Genomic DNA, 16,004 nt, shown 5'->3' with positions numbered 1-16,004 from the left:
ATGGGGCAAGAAGAAGACAGTTTAGTAAGTGATGGAAAGGGGAAGAAATCAATTAATGCGGTTAAGGTGATTTCATGCTGCTCACCCCAAGCAGGCCAATGCCCAGCCAGTCTCCAAGCAATGGCTACTTTTGAGGACCAAATCCCCATTTTTTATTGCTGAGCATGATGTTTCATGGTACGTGAAATCCCTTTTGGTCCATCTAAATCAACTGTTCTTGCTGTGTCCCCCGTAGCCTGTCCCAGCTATGTTTGCAGGGTGAGCAGTGAGAGCAGAAAGGCTGTACCAGCCCTGCTCAGCATCAGCCCAAACACAGCTGTGTTAGCACTGCTTTAGCCCCAAGTAAGAAACCACCGCCACTGATCTGCTATGAAGCAGTGACCTCCACTGCAGCCAGGCCCAGTACATGCCCCAGCCAGCAGCAGGGCAGCCATGAGACTGGGGAAGCCTCAGCTCCAGGCACCAGGCATGTCCCTGAGAGCAGGGACAGGCTGAGGCTGGGCCAGGACATGGGCTCCAGGGTGGCCTTGGCTCACTGGAGCCATGGCTGGGCAGGGCAGGGCTGTGGAGCTGGAGACTGGCCCCACTGCACTGCAGGGCAGCAATGGGACCGGGGAGCGAGCCCCAGGGAAGGGGGTCAACAACAGCCAGGCCTAGAGGTGCCCTCAGGAGACTGATAATCAGCTACAAAGTGTGGCTTTAGATCCAGGTTTGAAGTCTCCAGATGGGTGGTTGCTGGAAACTGCTAATTTGGTGTTTAGTTTTTGGGGTTTTTTCCCCTATTGAAAGATTTCTGTGGAATGATTAAAGAGCAAGAAAACTGGTAAACAGGTTTTATGATTTATAGACTCTGTCACATTTACTGGTGCATCATATTATTGAGATGACACAACACATTGACCAAACGGATCCCCTTTGTTCATTTTTTTGAAAGCCAAGGTTCCTACAAAAAAATTTGTAGGAGCATAATAGATTCTGTCAAGTAACTTATACTACCGGTCATCCCCACTTGTCTGCTCTTAGTAGAGTGCTGAACATGGTAAATAAAGTAGTTTATCCCAAATTAGTATCATATGAATGTATCATTTTAATAATATCAAAAATGTGTCTTAGAAACAGGTCTGAAAACAATAATTAAAATTTGATGAAAATAATTCACGTGGTGTGTTATTTATTTGTTTAATATTTCTACCTAGTTTTTACATTTTAATTGGATTGTAGTAATTTAATAAAATTTAAATCCTCGCCTTAACATATTAAACCCCCAATTTTTAGAGGGGGGAACCCTCTGCTTTTCCCAGATGTGTTGTCTCATTTTAAAAAGAATACTATTGGCCGTTTTAGAATTTTTGAAGTTAATTGGAATCATTGGATTAATAATTTCAATCAAGAGAGGCAGAAATTTTACTTATTGCACTTCATTGAGGTTCACAAATAACTTTTTAAAAGTATGTACTTCCCAAAGGTACTGCAGAGAGTACACATATAAATAATCAGATTTTCTTTGGATCAGCAGACAAAATTAGGAGACTGAGCATCTTCTGAGCAAAACTGCAAGCAAATTGTATAACTGAAATTGCATTCTAAGTCCACATTTTATTCTTTTATGATTTGTTTAAGGCAAAAGTTCTCTGGAGAAAAAAAAGAAAGGATTTAATATTACCATACGGTAAGTAAGGGTCATTTTTTAAAACAGTTTAGAATTCTACAGCTCATTTCCATTTAATCCTTTAAAATCAATTTTTAGAAAAATATTAGATAAGTCACCTGTTGCGAAACAGAATTCTTGTTATGAGGTATATAGATTATCAAAGCAAGATTTGTTCGAACTGTACACTTAGCACTGGATTCTCTGTAACACCTCGATCCCTCGCTTGCGTGAAAAATCCACAGGTATCATCCAATAGTATGGATGGTTTATTTCATGATGCATCTTGTCTTTCAGAAAGCAGAGTAACTACTAACTCATAACATCTACAAAAGACCCTAGAATAAATAAGTAAGAAATATTAGGCCTAACAAACCAAAATAAAACCTGACCTTGACAACTTCAAAAAACAAAACACTTACATCCCATAAAGAATTCTTTATACTATCCAGATACAGCAAGCTTTTCAGAGGACCTTGAAAGAGGATAAATATCTACAGTTTATTGAAATTCAGTGGCATCTGTGGCTTTAACTTATGTTGAAATCTCAGCTGACCACTTCACTTGATAAAGGAAAAGAAACCCGGACATAACAAACAGGTTTTCATTTACAATGAAACTGCCACAAAAATATTAGTTTTTTTACCGGTGGAGTGCTGAAAATGTAGAAGGATGAACCCTTCAGGGCCAGAAACTTGAATTTGTAGAGCTGAGATGGATCAGCTCCTTCAAGTCTCTCATTTACCCATCCCATATGTATGACCTGTAAAAGAAAATAATTGAAAATTAAAGGCCTATTTTTCAGTGGATCATAAGAGTGGTTTTAGTAGAATAGGAAGCATCATCTACTTCACATTTGCCTTTGGACCATTTCCATATTCTGGAAGTGTACAGTATCATGCCTTTGTGTCAGAAGTCCTTGAAGACTTAAACTTGTAGGGCAGGTCGTCTGAATATCTGAAATAATCCCTGTTTTAAAAGCCACCTATGCAGGTCAAAGCAGACTCTCACTTGAGCCAGCAGAAAACCTACATGTACCAAAGTAGTTCAGCAGTTTATAAAAACCGTAATACATTATCTATAGCAGTGTCAAAACCTGGACATACTGACACTTCTATTACAGGTACCTCTAAGGAAGTACCTCTAAACAAATCACTAGATTTATCTGAAATCAGACAGCTTTCTCCAGGCTCATGCTTGCAACTGTTAACAAAGTCTTTGTCACAATTGTTGTGTTTCAGAGTTTATACATATACATTTTTTTCATATACACTTTATCTCATTTATGTTTTCAAATAATTAGATATCAATTTCAGTGATTACACAACTTTAGCAGTGTTACAATGCACGCCTTTATTTTTCAGATAAATTATTGCTAAGAAAAAATGAAATGAAGAAGTAAAACTGCATGCTTCATTTTTGAGGTAAATGCAAATTTATAAAGGAATGCCATAAATAATAATGTCATAATGTGGTAGCAGAATATCATGAATGTAGTTACTGAAAAATAACAAAGCAAAAAACATTCCAGATTCCATTTTGCATACATTAAGAGGAATTTATTGCTCTTGAAACAGGTAATTAAATCTAGTGAGTCACCAATCTGAACATACTGAGCATCGCTGAGCTGCTTGCTCCTTTTCAACTAAGGCTACGCTGACAGACAGTAATGAGTTACACGGGGCAGAAATGCTAAAGCACTAGCAAATAGTACAATATTATTTTAGGGTTTTTTACTTTCTTTCTACATATCTTTCTTACTGACTGGTTTATTTAATGTTCATTTAGACCTCAGAAATGGAGAAAGAATAATTATTCAGTTCAACAAACGTCTGTATGGAACAAAAGCAAACAAGTGTTGGTACTCAGTAACAAGCTGTCTGTGGTTTACTGGGTTACTGAGATTTTAACTGGATCTCTGTACATGGGTGGGAATGTTAGTCATGTGATAAAAACTATTCTATTTTTTTTGACTGAAACCTGCCATTTGAAGTTTCCAGGAGTGCTCACAAGGTGTAATACTACAAAATGTCCCTTCTCAGCAATGCTTTCCCTACTGTTTGAAAATTACCCATACATCATTGATATATTATTAAGTTTCTAACGTGTGCTCTAATACACTCTCCAAAAGCTCCTGTAAGAAGAAAATGAGCAATGGCACTCATTACAATGAGATAAAACAAGTCACTAACAAAATGTAATCCAATCATAGCAGATAAATGAAAGTTCTTATTTGGACTTATTGTTTTCCTACAGCAATAAAGTATCCAGATACTGCAACGACTGGAAATATAACATGTTAAATTTAATAAAGCAGTCAGTACATTTTGTATATAGTACTTTCAGTCAAATACTTATGAAAAGTAAATGATGCAAAACACTCGGGGGGAACTGAAGAAAGAAAATCAAGTAGATCTCTATGTATGACACATCAGAACAGACAGATACACTTATGTAATTAAGTGGGATAAGAATCTACAAGAGACACCAGCTTGACCTGCGAGAACCAGTGTCATACTATGAGGCACAATGGAGCTATAACAAATCAGGAATGCGAAGAGAAGTATATCTTGAGGTACCTTAAGTCATTTTTTTGGGTCTTTTCCAAAACAAGTGGTAGATGGCCTATTTTGAAGAGTAGGGCAATTGGGGCAGGAGTGTGTGTGGGGGCAAGCAGTCATACATACATAAAGTTTAACTAAAAATAAAAAAAAATTGGAATGCTTTCAGTTTTGATACATTACATTAATGGTTTCCACTGTATATCAGTTACATTCAGGTATGCCTAAATGGCTACTAGAGAGCAAACGATACGAGAACTTAGAAATTATGACACTCAAGTGTTCTATGTGCTTTAGTTCAAGAATGAAATTTATAACTCCAAGCTGGGCACAGTTTGAACACCAAAAATAGCAACATATCCACACTATGCTGAAGGGAACTATGAAGATAGGTACGTGTCTGAATTAATACGTCTTCCCAGGCATTGTCTGCCTGGGCAAAATATAGGTTACAAGTCCTTTTGGGTAGCGATAATAGTTTTTACTCCTTGTTTGCTTGTTTTAACAAGGAGGCTGGTAAGTTGGACCTGATGTCTCTCACCTTTACTCATTATAGCCTTCTTGTTCAAACTGAGATCCAAAGCACAAAACCCTCTCCTGAAGACAGCTACCACCAGTAAGTTGCCTTACTGGTTATGCATTCTTATATTATAGTAGATCACTAGCACTACTTGTGCAGCAGGAACTAACCAATCTAGATAAAAATGGAAAACTCACAACCTTCACAACTCTTTTTTTTGTCTTATATGTCTGCTTTGTGTTTTAGCAATATTACAACAATAATAACAAGCAGAAAATAAAGAAGAAACCATTTCAAACTATAGCTATTTAGCTCACAGAGCATATTTACCTCACAGCATATTAGCTGACTAGAGGTTAAAAAGTTTAAGTGTTTTTAAGTGGTACTTCTTCTGTTAGAGTAAGTTTTTTCAACTGAGGATCTGAGGTCCCAGAAGAAGTCTCTGAAGCAAATCAAGACAATTTTGTTAGGAATTGAAAAACTGTCCTCCCATATAAATGAAGTTTAAAAAATTACCAAGGAAGATCTCAATTCTATCTTTATGTGGCCTCTTTATGCTTAAAGGAATTTAGTCCTGCTCCCTTTCTACAGGTGTAAGTTGTAGAATTATAGTCTTCAAGAATCTAACTTTTTCAGACTAACCATTAGGATAAAGTAATTTTATTGCTATGTTATATGTTAAAAAACTTTTTTCTCTGTTTTGAGAAAAGAAAAAAGAAGATAAACTGATCTTTCAAGAGTAGGTGCAGGGTTTCTTTTAGGCTGCAGGATGAAGCCAGGCAAATATGTTCATGGTATGCTTTCAGCAGCCATTCTGCTATGAGGAACAATGAGAAAACCCTCAATATTTGAAAAGTTTTTTATTTAGAATTACGTTCCTATAATTATCAAACACAGAGTAGAAAAGAGGCTTCTGATAAACTTAGTACTCTACCTTCTCCATGATACCTATTTTGTTTCTAAAAAATGCATCCTTAATGTTTGCAGCACCTCTTCTAATGGAGGCTTCCTATTTTCTCTCAATAAGCTATTCTAGCACTTTGTTTCTCATGTCAAACGTGAATCACTCTTGCTGTAATCACAATTAAAGACTTTATTTTGCCCTATCCACTAAAGACTTAAGTGATTTTGACCTTACACTGGAAGAGTTAAAAAAATATATTCAGTTCACAAATGGAGCAAAAATCCACAAACAAGGATATGTAGCTTGTGTGGCATCATTCTTTGCTGCTTTTTTTTTTTGTGTGTGTGTTATTCTCTGAGCACAAAGTTATCTTTACTGAACATTTCTTTCATACCTCTGCCTCTGTATTTTTTTCAACCTGTCCACAAAGGTCACAGAAAACCTCTGGTCAATACCTTTTTGGAAACATAGTGCACAAAATCAGAGGCAGTATTGCTGCCAAGGCCTTAACAGCAACAGGAACACTTAGCACGTCTTGCAGTAGCTGATATAGGTACAGCCCACAGTGCCTGCCTTGCTCAAAAGCCACTGAACAGACATGGTTGTTCTGGCATGCAGGTAAGCAGCCAGCCTGGCCTGAGGTTAAACTGACAAGGTAACTGTGAGATACTGCTGGACATTGCTCACGATGTGAAAGGAGGAGTTGGGTGGTAGCTGAAGCCAGCAAGGGGGTAAACAGCAAAAAAGGGGTAAACCAGAAGGAGAAATATGCTAAAAGAAAGTAAATAATGGATGAAGAATGTCAAAAGATAATGAAAAAGGGGACTGACTTACAGACAGTTGTGCTGGTATCACAGGCTGAAATAACCAAATAAGCATGTAAAATTTGGAAAAAATAAAGGTCAATGGAGATGCAGTAAAGTGTGGGTGAATTCCTCATTTGTGAGGGGGAAAAGGTGGAAAAGAGGAATATAAGGTAAACCAAAAGAATGCAAGTTTTTGGGGTCTCTGTTGGTCAACCCTGTATCTGATTACAACAGGCTAATGTAATCATAAACTGTAATAATAAACCATAGTAATAATTCATAAAAACAAACCTGTTGTTTTTCATATTATCTCTATCTGACTGGCTTCTGAATTAGGGACATCTCTGAGTTCTAGTAAGACAGTGGTGGATGAATTAAACCTTCCTAGAAGAATTTACACCCCCAGATAACCATCAAGCATTTTCCAGTATCAGCCTCTTCAATTTTTCCCAGTCTTTTACATATACTTAATTATTCTTGCATATATGCCATGTCCTAATTGGCTTCAACCCTGTTTTTCAGACTCATACTTCAATATGACAAGATCATCCTATGTCTAACATGGTATTTTAAAGCTTAATGTCTGCAAAATTAGTAGGCTTACTTTCGCTAATGCACCATAAAGGCAGAATTCAAGGGAACTGGATCCAGATCAGACCTCATCAGTGCTTCTAGTCAATATATCAGTTTTTAAAGTGAACCATCCATACCTGATATTGGATTATCCAACAAAATCTGTACAACCAAATCTGTGTAATACTTGTTTAAAATACTTTAATGTCGAAAGTTGTCAAAAGCCTTGCAGGAATCAAGCTATGTTGTGGCAACCTCCTGTCACACATCCATACAATATGTTGCATGATCACAAGAGAAAATTAGATTGGCTGTCACTATTTATTATTGACAAATTATTCAGGGAAGTCATTTGTCATCTTTCTGCTCCACACAGGTATTTTGTTTATTTATTTCAAATTTCTTTATGGAGATTGAAGTCAAATTGACTAGTCTCTAATTGTCCAACTTCTCCTTCTTTACTCAATAAGCAATCATAATGTTTGCCCTTTCCAAATATTTAGATATAAAAAATAAATATCAATCCAACAGTATGTATTTTTGGAAAATTGAATCCCAAATCTAACAAAGAATCTAGTGCTTTCAATTCTCTAGAGTATTATAAAAAATTATATCAAGCAAAATCAAAAGTTATGATGCATAGATGCTGTGTGTTTCATCATTGACACAGGTTACATAGACACTTGGAACCCAAGCTTCAGCAGTGCTACTTATTTAATCCTTTCAAATTCATATAACCCTGAATATTTCTTAAAATCTTGTAGTCCTTGACTTGGAGCTGTCGTGACATGTCCTGGTATAACTAGAACTTGCCAAACAATTTCCACAGTCTGGGATTTTAGCTTTGGTGGGCAAAAGGAAGTTAACAGTGTGGAAGTAGCCAGACCATGCCAATTAAATTCATGAACCGGTACTGTTTATTTTAACAGTATAAACATACCAATAATAACTACAACTTCTACTACCTTGCCTAATACCTCTAACTTTGGACCACAGATTCAGGGCAGAGTCACAGAATCAGAGAATCATAGACTATTCTGAGTTGGAAGGGATCCCCAAGAATCATCAAAGTCCAAATTACAGCCCTGCACAGGCCAAGAATCACACCATGTTCGTTTGCCATCTTTTGGCAAAGAGACCCATGAATACAGCTGGTTTAGACCCAAGAACCAATATCTTACTTCTTTGCCATTTTCTTTATTTAAATGCATACAGAATTCGTCACGTCTGCAAATTCTGTTTGCAGTGAAACCAGTCAGAAGCAATATGAATAACAAAAAAAAAGCCAGGTTTATGAAGTAATTTTTTATGTTCTTGATGACCCTGAATCCTAGTTTGTTAATGGCCTGTGATAAACAGAATCTGAATGAAACCTATTCACATCCAACCTTCTCCCTTTAAAAAAGATTAAGTTGTACTCTAAAAGCAATGAAGAAAACTCACAGCAGGCAATACAGTAATGAAGCTCTAAGGACCTGTTTAATTCTTCAGGAATGTCCATGCTCAAAAGGAAAGATAAATTTGCAGCTATCATCAATTTTACTTCAAGGCAGTCCTTCAAGTGACCTTCAATCTCCTAAGGTTATCCTTTCTCTAAATTTTAAATCAATTGCATTAATAAAAGCTATTCAGGTCTGTACAAACATTATGTAACTGACACTAATAGGCTCCATTAATCTAGGACAGAACAAGTCCTCTTCTGCTTTCAGTTACCATTGCCAAGTTTTATATGATGCCTTGGTGATATATTTATCTGAGAAATTCCCATTTTGATTGTTTTTAAAGCCAATTTTCACAGGACATATAAAGTCTGAGTTGTTCACATTTGCTCCTTTAATATTTTTATGTTCTCTAATTTTGTTTACTTGAACTGCCCAAATTCATTATACTCTTTTTTTTCCCTCATTTTTTGGCAGAGAACAACAACAAGTTTGTTGCTGTCAGTTCTACCTTAAACTTTCAGCTTCTGAAATTAAGGTCCTAAATGTATTGTTTCTTCTTTTCATACCTGGAATAGAAAAAGTGGGATAGATTTGCACTGTCTTACTTTAGGCACCTACTTTAGATGGTAGGCTAAGAGACAAGTCAAGACAGCAAAAGTGGCTCCTATAAAGGATGGTTAAAACACTGATACCGAGTTTCACATTTGAACAGCTCTCTGGAACAGAGTAAGTTTCTGCACTGATTATTTAGGCAGTTTATGGAGACTAGCCTGTTTATTTAGGAAATCAAATTGTGTATCTAATGATATATATCTAGTTGTATGACTCTCCCCAAATTTTTTTAAGAATTCAGGAAGAGTATGTTGTCCTTTTTTCAACGGAACTCATTATGTGTGCCCAAACTGATAAGAAAAAATCTTGGAGTAGTTACTAAAGTACTTGCAGTAGACAGTTACTAAAGTACTCGCAGATATCCAACAAAAGATATCCAAATCAAACACCTTTTCCCCTGGCATTCATAATCACCTATTTTTCATATTGGTTTAATTAATAATTAAAAGACATGGCAAAGGGAGTAATTAAATCACAGAATTACAGAACACTCTGGGCTGGAAGGGAGCTTTAAATGCTAGGGAGGTCAACCCCACTGCAAAACCAGGCACATCTTCAACTAGATTGGATTGCTCAGAGCTCCACTAACCTGACCTTGAATGTTTCCAGGGATGTGGCATCCACCACCCCTCTGGGTAACCTTTGCCAGTGCTTTAACACCCTTAATGCAAAAAAACCCAACTTCTTCTTTATGGCTAATCTAAATCAATACTCTTTCAGGTTAAAATTATTACCCATTGTCCTATCACAATAGATCCTGCTAAAAGGTTTGTCCCAATCATTTTTATAGTCCCCCTTTAAGTACTGAAAGGCTGCAAAAAGGTCACCCTGGAGCATTCCCTTTTCCAGGCTGAACAGCCAAAGCTTCCTCAGTCTCTTCTCATAGCAGAGATGTTCCATCCCTCTGATCCTCTTTGTGGCCTTCCTCTGGACCTGTTAGAGCTGGTCTACATCCTTCTTAATTTGGGAGCTCCAGCACTAGATGCAGAGTTAGAGGGGTCTCACAAGAGCAGAGCAGAGGGGCAGAATCACCTGCCCTGACCTCCTGGCCTCTATACTTTTGATGCAGCACAGGACAAAGCTGGCTTTCTGTTCCCTAAGTCCTCTCTGCCCTTCAAGTGCCTTATCACAGCTTCTAGGAGGATCTGTTCCATGATCTTCCCAGGAACACAGATGAGGCTGACAGGTCAGTAGTTCCTGGGGTCCTCTTTTCTATCTGTTTTAAAAATGAGTGCAATATTTCTCTTCTACCACTCACCAGGGGCTTCACCTGAATTCTATGACTTTCCAAATACCATGGAGAGTGGCCTGGCAACTGCATCAGCCAATTCTCTCAGGACTCTGCGATGCATTTAATCAGGTCCCATAGACTTATGTATGTTCAGGTTCCGGAAGTGCTCACAAATCTGACCTTTACTTACAGTGGGAGGGACTTTACTCTCCAATCACCCATCTCGCAGTCCATCCACTAGCAAGGTGTTGGAAGAGACTTCCAGTGAACACTAAATACTCACTTCTTATATGGAATAGGCATTCATTTTAGTTTTAGGGGTAATTTGATTATGTTCTACACACAGAATTAAAGTCTGTGGTGGGATTTGAGGTATATTTTTTAAAAGGATTAACGCAAATATAAGAAAACAGTTTCCTGTTTTAAGAAACTGTTAATGCTTGAATACTTTTAGTAACTTCTAGAAAAGTCTATACATGTCCAAGTACATTCTACAAATAAGGTGACAAACTAGTGATGTGTGAAAGAGTATATGTCAAGCTAATAAATATTTATTTGATCCTGATATGAAGAATTTTTGGACTCGATCTTTGACTTCTGTAAAAAATTTTAATTTCTGCAGCAAAACACTATAAGACATCTATTTTTCACCTTTATAATCTACAAGCCTAGAATTTTTGAAAAGAGGTGGGACTGGAGTCTCTGTTCTTCAGTAATGATTCAATTCCAGCCTGATGCAATGAAAACAGATGTAAGTGAAACCCATTAGTTTTGTAATACAAACTTCAAAGTACTTTCCAGAATTAACAAATTAGCCTGGAAAATGCTATTATATTTTACAAAGTAAACAAAAAAACCCTCTTTGCAATGCTGCAAGAACTAAGAATACTTCCCAGTCCAGTAAATTCATCTGGGTCTTCAGGACATTGGTCTAATTGGAGTAGAAGAAATATATCATCAGGGTCCTGAGCTCCAAAAGTCACAGAAAAACACACATGGCAAATGCATTCTGCATAGCATGGTACATGCAAAACAGACTGCATCTGGAATACACCCCTTGGCTATGTGTGCACCATATGTGATGTAAACTGGGAGTTAACAGACTCACTGCTGCAGTGTTACATGCAAAAGTAGACTGTGCTTTCCAAGACCTGGGAGTTCCATTGCTCCCCTCCCATGTATTTCATGGCTCCATCTAATCCACTTTCTAGGTTTACAGTGGATGATTCTACTCATTACTGTGTATCATTATGCATATTAAGAATCTCCTGTATTGAGTAGGTAATTTCAGAATTTCAAACCATAGAAAACTTTAGAATTTTAAAACTGACTAGATGAGTATATGCAACCTCTACAAATTTTCCAACAATGTAATCTCAAGAATTAAAAGAAATGTATAATATAATGGAAATCTTACCTGGTCAGAGGGAGAACAGCATTTATTTGCCATTTTCATCTATAAAAGAGAGATGGAAGAACACACAGAGTTATTAATATGCTGAAGAGTTTCTGTGATGCGATTAGCATTGATTGACTTAGTTATTGAATACTATATTAATACTTCCGAATTATATTTTTAAGAAATGATACCATTCAGTGCTTAAATACTAGATTTTTACTATTACAGTGAATTTAAAAAACCAAGTATTTGAAAGACAAAAGCCTTTTATCATATTTTTCCTTAGATACCTCATAAAGATTTGCATTTATGAATTTAACTTTGCCAGTCTGAGTGAAAATATTATACTACACTGTAGACATCTCACTGAGGTCCCAGTTAAACAACTGCTTAAGCAGATTCTTAAATGAGTTCTGTAATTAAGTCCTTGTGTAATGATAACAATAGACTATAAGATGTATTTAAAGATGAAAGGAAAATTGCATCGGCTTTCCTTTTAGTTTACCCTCCAAGACAAAGTTTTTCCTCTTTGTTTAGATAATGAAGAGTTTTGTTCATTTTGACTTTTCTCTGGCAGTCATAGTTTGCATAGATGAGTGGGGGACAACACTGACATATATTCTCTTCTTTAAAGTGTAACATTTCTTTAAAGTGCAATATTGTTAAGTGTAGATAAGAATCTAGAAAGAAATAGATTAGAGTGGAAAACCAGACTTCCCTATATGTTAGGTGTAAGCTGAAAACTGCCCTAGAGTACTTCCAAAGGACCTTGTTGTCAAAAAAGCCTGTTTTATTAGAAATGAAAGGTTTGTGATGGAAGACCAAAACTCTATACCTAGGCACAGGGAAATCTACAACTGCCATAGGAAATGAGCAGAAGAAATCCAGGGCTATTTCTTGTATCCTGGGCATACCAGATTTGTAAGATGGAATCTGTGGATGTAACTCAGTAAAAATGGTGATGCCATTGACTGTTGTGGGTTGACTCTGGCCAGTAGCTGAGCACCCACATAGCTCCTCACTCCCTTCCCTCAACAAGCAGGAAGGGTGAGAGAATAGGAAAAGCAAAAGCAAGAAAAATTCTGAGTCAAAATAAAGAGAGCTTAAGTGAAAGAAACAAGGAAAAAACAAATGACATAACAGCAATCACTCTCTGCCTCCCACAAGCAGGCTTCAAGCAACAGCCATCTTGGAAGACAAACCCACACCTCCTTTGTCCACTATGTCACTTCTATTGCTGAGCACAGTGGTATGGAATGTCTTTTTGCCCACTTTCAGTCAGCTGTCCCAACCATGTCCCTTCCTAATTCTTTGGTCATCCTTTGCTGAGGTGGGTGGGGGGTGTCAGAGTGAGAAAAAGTCAAAGCCTTCATCCTGTGCAAGCACTGTTCAGCACCAACCAATACACTGGTGTGTTATTAATGCTGTTCTAGCCACAGATACAAAACACAGCACCTGCTGCTATGAAGAAAGCTACCGCCATCCCAGCCAGACCCAGTACACCTGTACGGCTTTGTGTTATGGTAACGACACAGGCCTCAGGATGTGTAGGATTTATATACACACACACACTTGCACCTAACAGATAACAATAACAAGTCATTGTCCTGCCCAGAGTGAAGTATCTATGACCATAAACAAAATGACCCTAAGACAAAAAGCAGTGTGGAGGGGTAGGATAACAACAGGAGTCTAGACTGTAGGGACAGAGGGTGAAAGCAATGCTCAGGGCTGTAGGAGCTCTTGTCAGGCCTAACCTATCATGGGCGATCAGGGCTCTTCTACCTCACACAATTACTTTTGCAACCTTTTGGAACTGAATTGTGCAGTCAAACAGTGCAGGTGTGCTGGTGGGTCAGACAGCTGGGAGTGACTGAAGGTCTAAGGTTGAGGTGGCCAAGCTGCTGGGAGCCTGGGGCATCTGCCAGGCCTGGCTGTCACCTTGGACAGTGTGTTGAGAGATCCTGCTAGGCTCTTGGAGTGGCCCTACCAGCTCCCTGCCACCCTAGAGGAGGAGCAGGGTCTACCACAACAGAGGTGGGTCACAGCCTGCAGGTGCTGGCACCTGCAGCTTAGCACAGGCATGGAGCAAAGACGAGGATGGAACTGAAATTCAGCTGCTGAGTGGAGACAGGGGCCCCAGCAAGGCTCCTCACAGGTCATGCACACAGGTGTGCCTTCCTCAGCCCGGCCCCTGACTGCAGGGCTACACTGTGCCGGAGCTGGCCTGAAGGACAGCTGGGAGAAGAGATGGCCGAGATTCTTGGTGCCCTCAGGGCCCCAGCAGTAACAAATCAGCCGGAACTCAAGAACCTCCCTCTGTAACTTGGTTAAAACAAATTGATGACATGCTCGGCATTGCAGAAGGAAGCAGACCTCACCAGTCTGATTTGGGGGTGGGCTTAATCCTGCTGGAGCAGTTGTGCAGGTCTTAATGAAAAGATACCTGGAATACTTCATTGTCAGTAAAAATGCTGATACACCCTGCCCGTATGCAGGTCCAACCTTTCTCCTGTGCTTCAGACACAAAAACATACACAAAGTAACTATATAAAAGCCATGTTACACACAGAGAAAACATAATTTCTTTTCAAGTGTCCAAAACCATGCTCAATAACAAGATTACTATAGCACAAGCCAGTGCAAGTAAACGGGTTCAGATGTGCCTGGAAAAATGTGTGTCAGACTGGCCATGCAGGTTTACTGCACCATGATGGTATTCTGAAGAGCATCCTCATAACCAGCTCAGCTTCTCATTGGTAAGGACAATAGGGAAGAACACTTTGGACTCTGCAGCTGTTTGCTGCACAGACAGCAATTCCCTATTCAAAGCAGGATGGCTGCAGCCCCGATGTATCTGTGGGAAGAGAAAAGATCTGCTTCTATATCATATTACATCCCAATGTCATGGGGCTGAGGAGAGAAGTACAAACTCCTCACTTCACCCGGCACCATGTGTGCCCTTCACATGCCTCCACAGCTGGTGCAGACAGACAGGAATACAAATGGCATACATTTACCTTGCTGGCAGCGCATGAGCTCTCAGCACTGCAGCATAGAAATGGGAGCTGGAGACAGCAGGGGAACTAAAACAAAAACCTGGGTCTGCAAAGACTGCAGGCAACTTGGGAAAGGAACCATTAAGCAGATTGTAATTCCTATACTCCATTCTAAATGGATACATACGGAGCAGGAACAGAAATTATCCCAAACCATTTACCTAAATCTAAATACCATCCAGGCTGGGATTTATCTCACATATAATATACCTATATTCTCTTTCCAGAAAACAGTGAGAGTGAAGGATCTTGACAGGCACCTATTTTTTTCCTAGCTGTATTGGTATCCTATGTGACTGCTTATTGCTTGGCTAAGCTTAGGGGATGTGGTTCTTACCCTTACTGACTTCCCTTTACAACCTCTACAGTTTGAACTGTGATACTTTGAACTGGAAATTTTTGCACTTAAAAGAACAAAAAGCAGCAGTGAAGAAATATTATGCATTCTCACCCTGGGAATAGAACTGTTTGTACAATCATTGAGGCAGTCAAATTTGTATACTGCTTCCTACATACAAGGATTTTGTTTCCATCTACATGTACCCCACATTCTGCGGTGTAAAGAAAGCAAGACCTTCTCAATCTTCTTTAGTTTCTTTTTTTTATGTATGTTCAAAGCTCATATTTCAAAAATCTCTATTACAACAGAAATTTCACACGACTGCAATGTTTACATGAAGAAATAAAAGAGAAGGTTTACAGACTATGACATTTGCAATTAAGAAAGCTGTCATGGGCATAAATGTCATCTGTACTAATAATTTATTTTACTTTAATATAAAATTTTAGGTTTCTACCATGAACTGGATGAATGAACAATGAAACTGCTGGAATGATTTATAAAAATCATAAATAATGTTTTAAGTGGAACAAGTGCATCATAACTTGTTCTCTTACCTGCTTATGACCTACTCATTTATTTATGAATATTTTTTTTAAAAGTAACATCTTTAGAGTACACTAGGAAAAAACACAAAATCTTGAGAACATTATAAATATAAGAAACAAATCTCTATAATGTAAATGAACTGACAGAATTACCTTTAGGTGCTTCTACTGATTATGACTAAATTTATGTTCAATGCTATATTTTAAAGAAAATAATTAAGATCCATGAGAAAAGCCACACATATCTAATAGTTGTCAGTCTGAATGGTGAAAAATGGGGAGAGAAATATAAATTATCCCAAAGACCTTTCTCCTAAAAAATTATCACCATCATGGCATTGTCACTTCAGACTGCAAAGAA

At 38.1% G+C, this 16,004-nt stretch overlaps 1 protein-coding gene across 1 annotated transcript in view; it reads right to left on the bottom strand.

Moving 5' to 3' along the window:
• Positions 1 to 16,004, bottom strand: part of SNTG2 (syntrophin gamma 2) — a gene marked incomplete at both ends in the record, with an annotated part of 228,706 nt that overhangs the window by 35,870 nt on the left and 176,832 nt on the right. Inside the window, 2 exons of the mRNA XM_082302591.1 lie at positions 2,295 to 2,411; positions 11,715 to 11,753. Coding sequence (XP_082158717.1) covers positions 2,295 to 2,411; positions 11,715 to 11,753 — 156 coding nt within the window. The remainder of the gene's footprint in view (positions 1 to 2,294; positions 2,412 to 11,714; positions 11,754 to 16,004) is intronic.

This window comes from Coloeus monedula (genome assembly GCF_965178545.1).
Source record: "Coloeus monedula genome assembly, chromosome: 2".
NCBI lineage: Eukaryota > Metazoa > Chordata > Aves > Passeriformes > Corvidae > Coloeus > Coloeus monedula.
The sequence above is the reverse complement of the archived record's forward strand: the minus strand, read 5'-3'. Positions and strand labels throughout refer to the sequence as shown.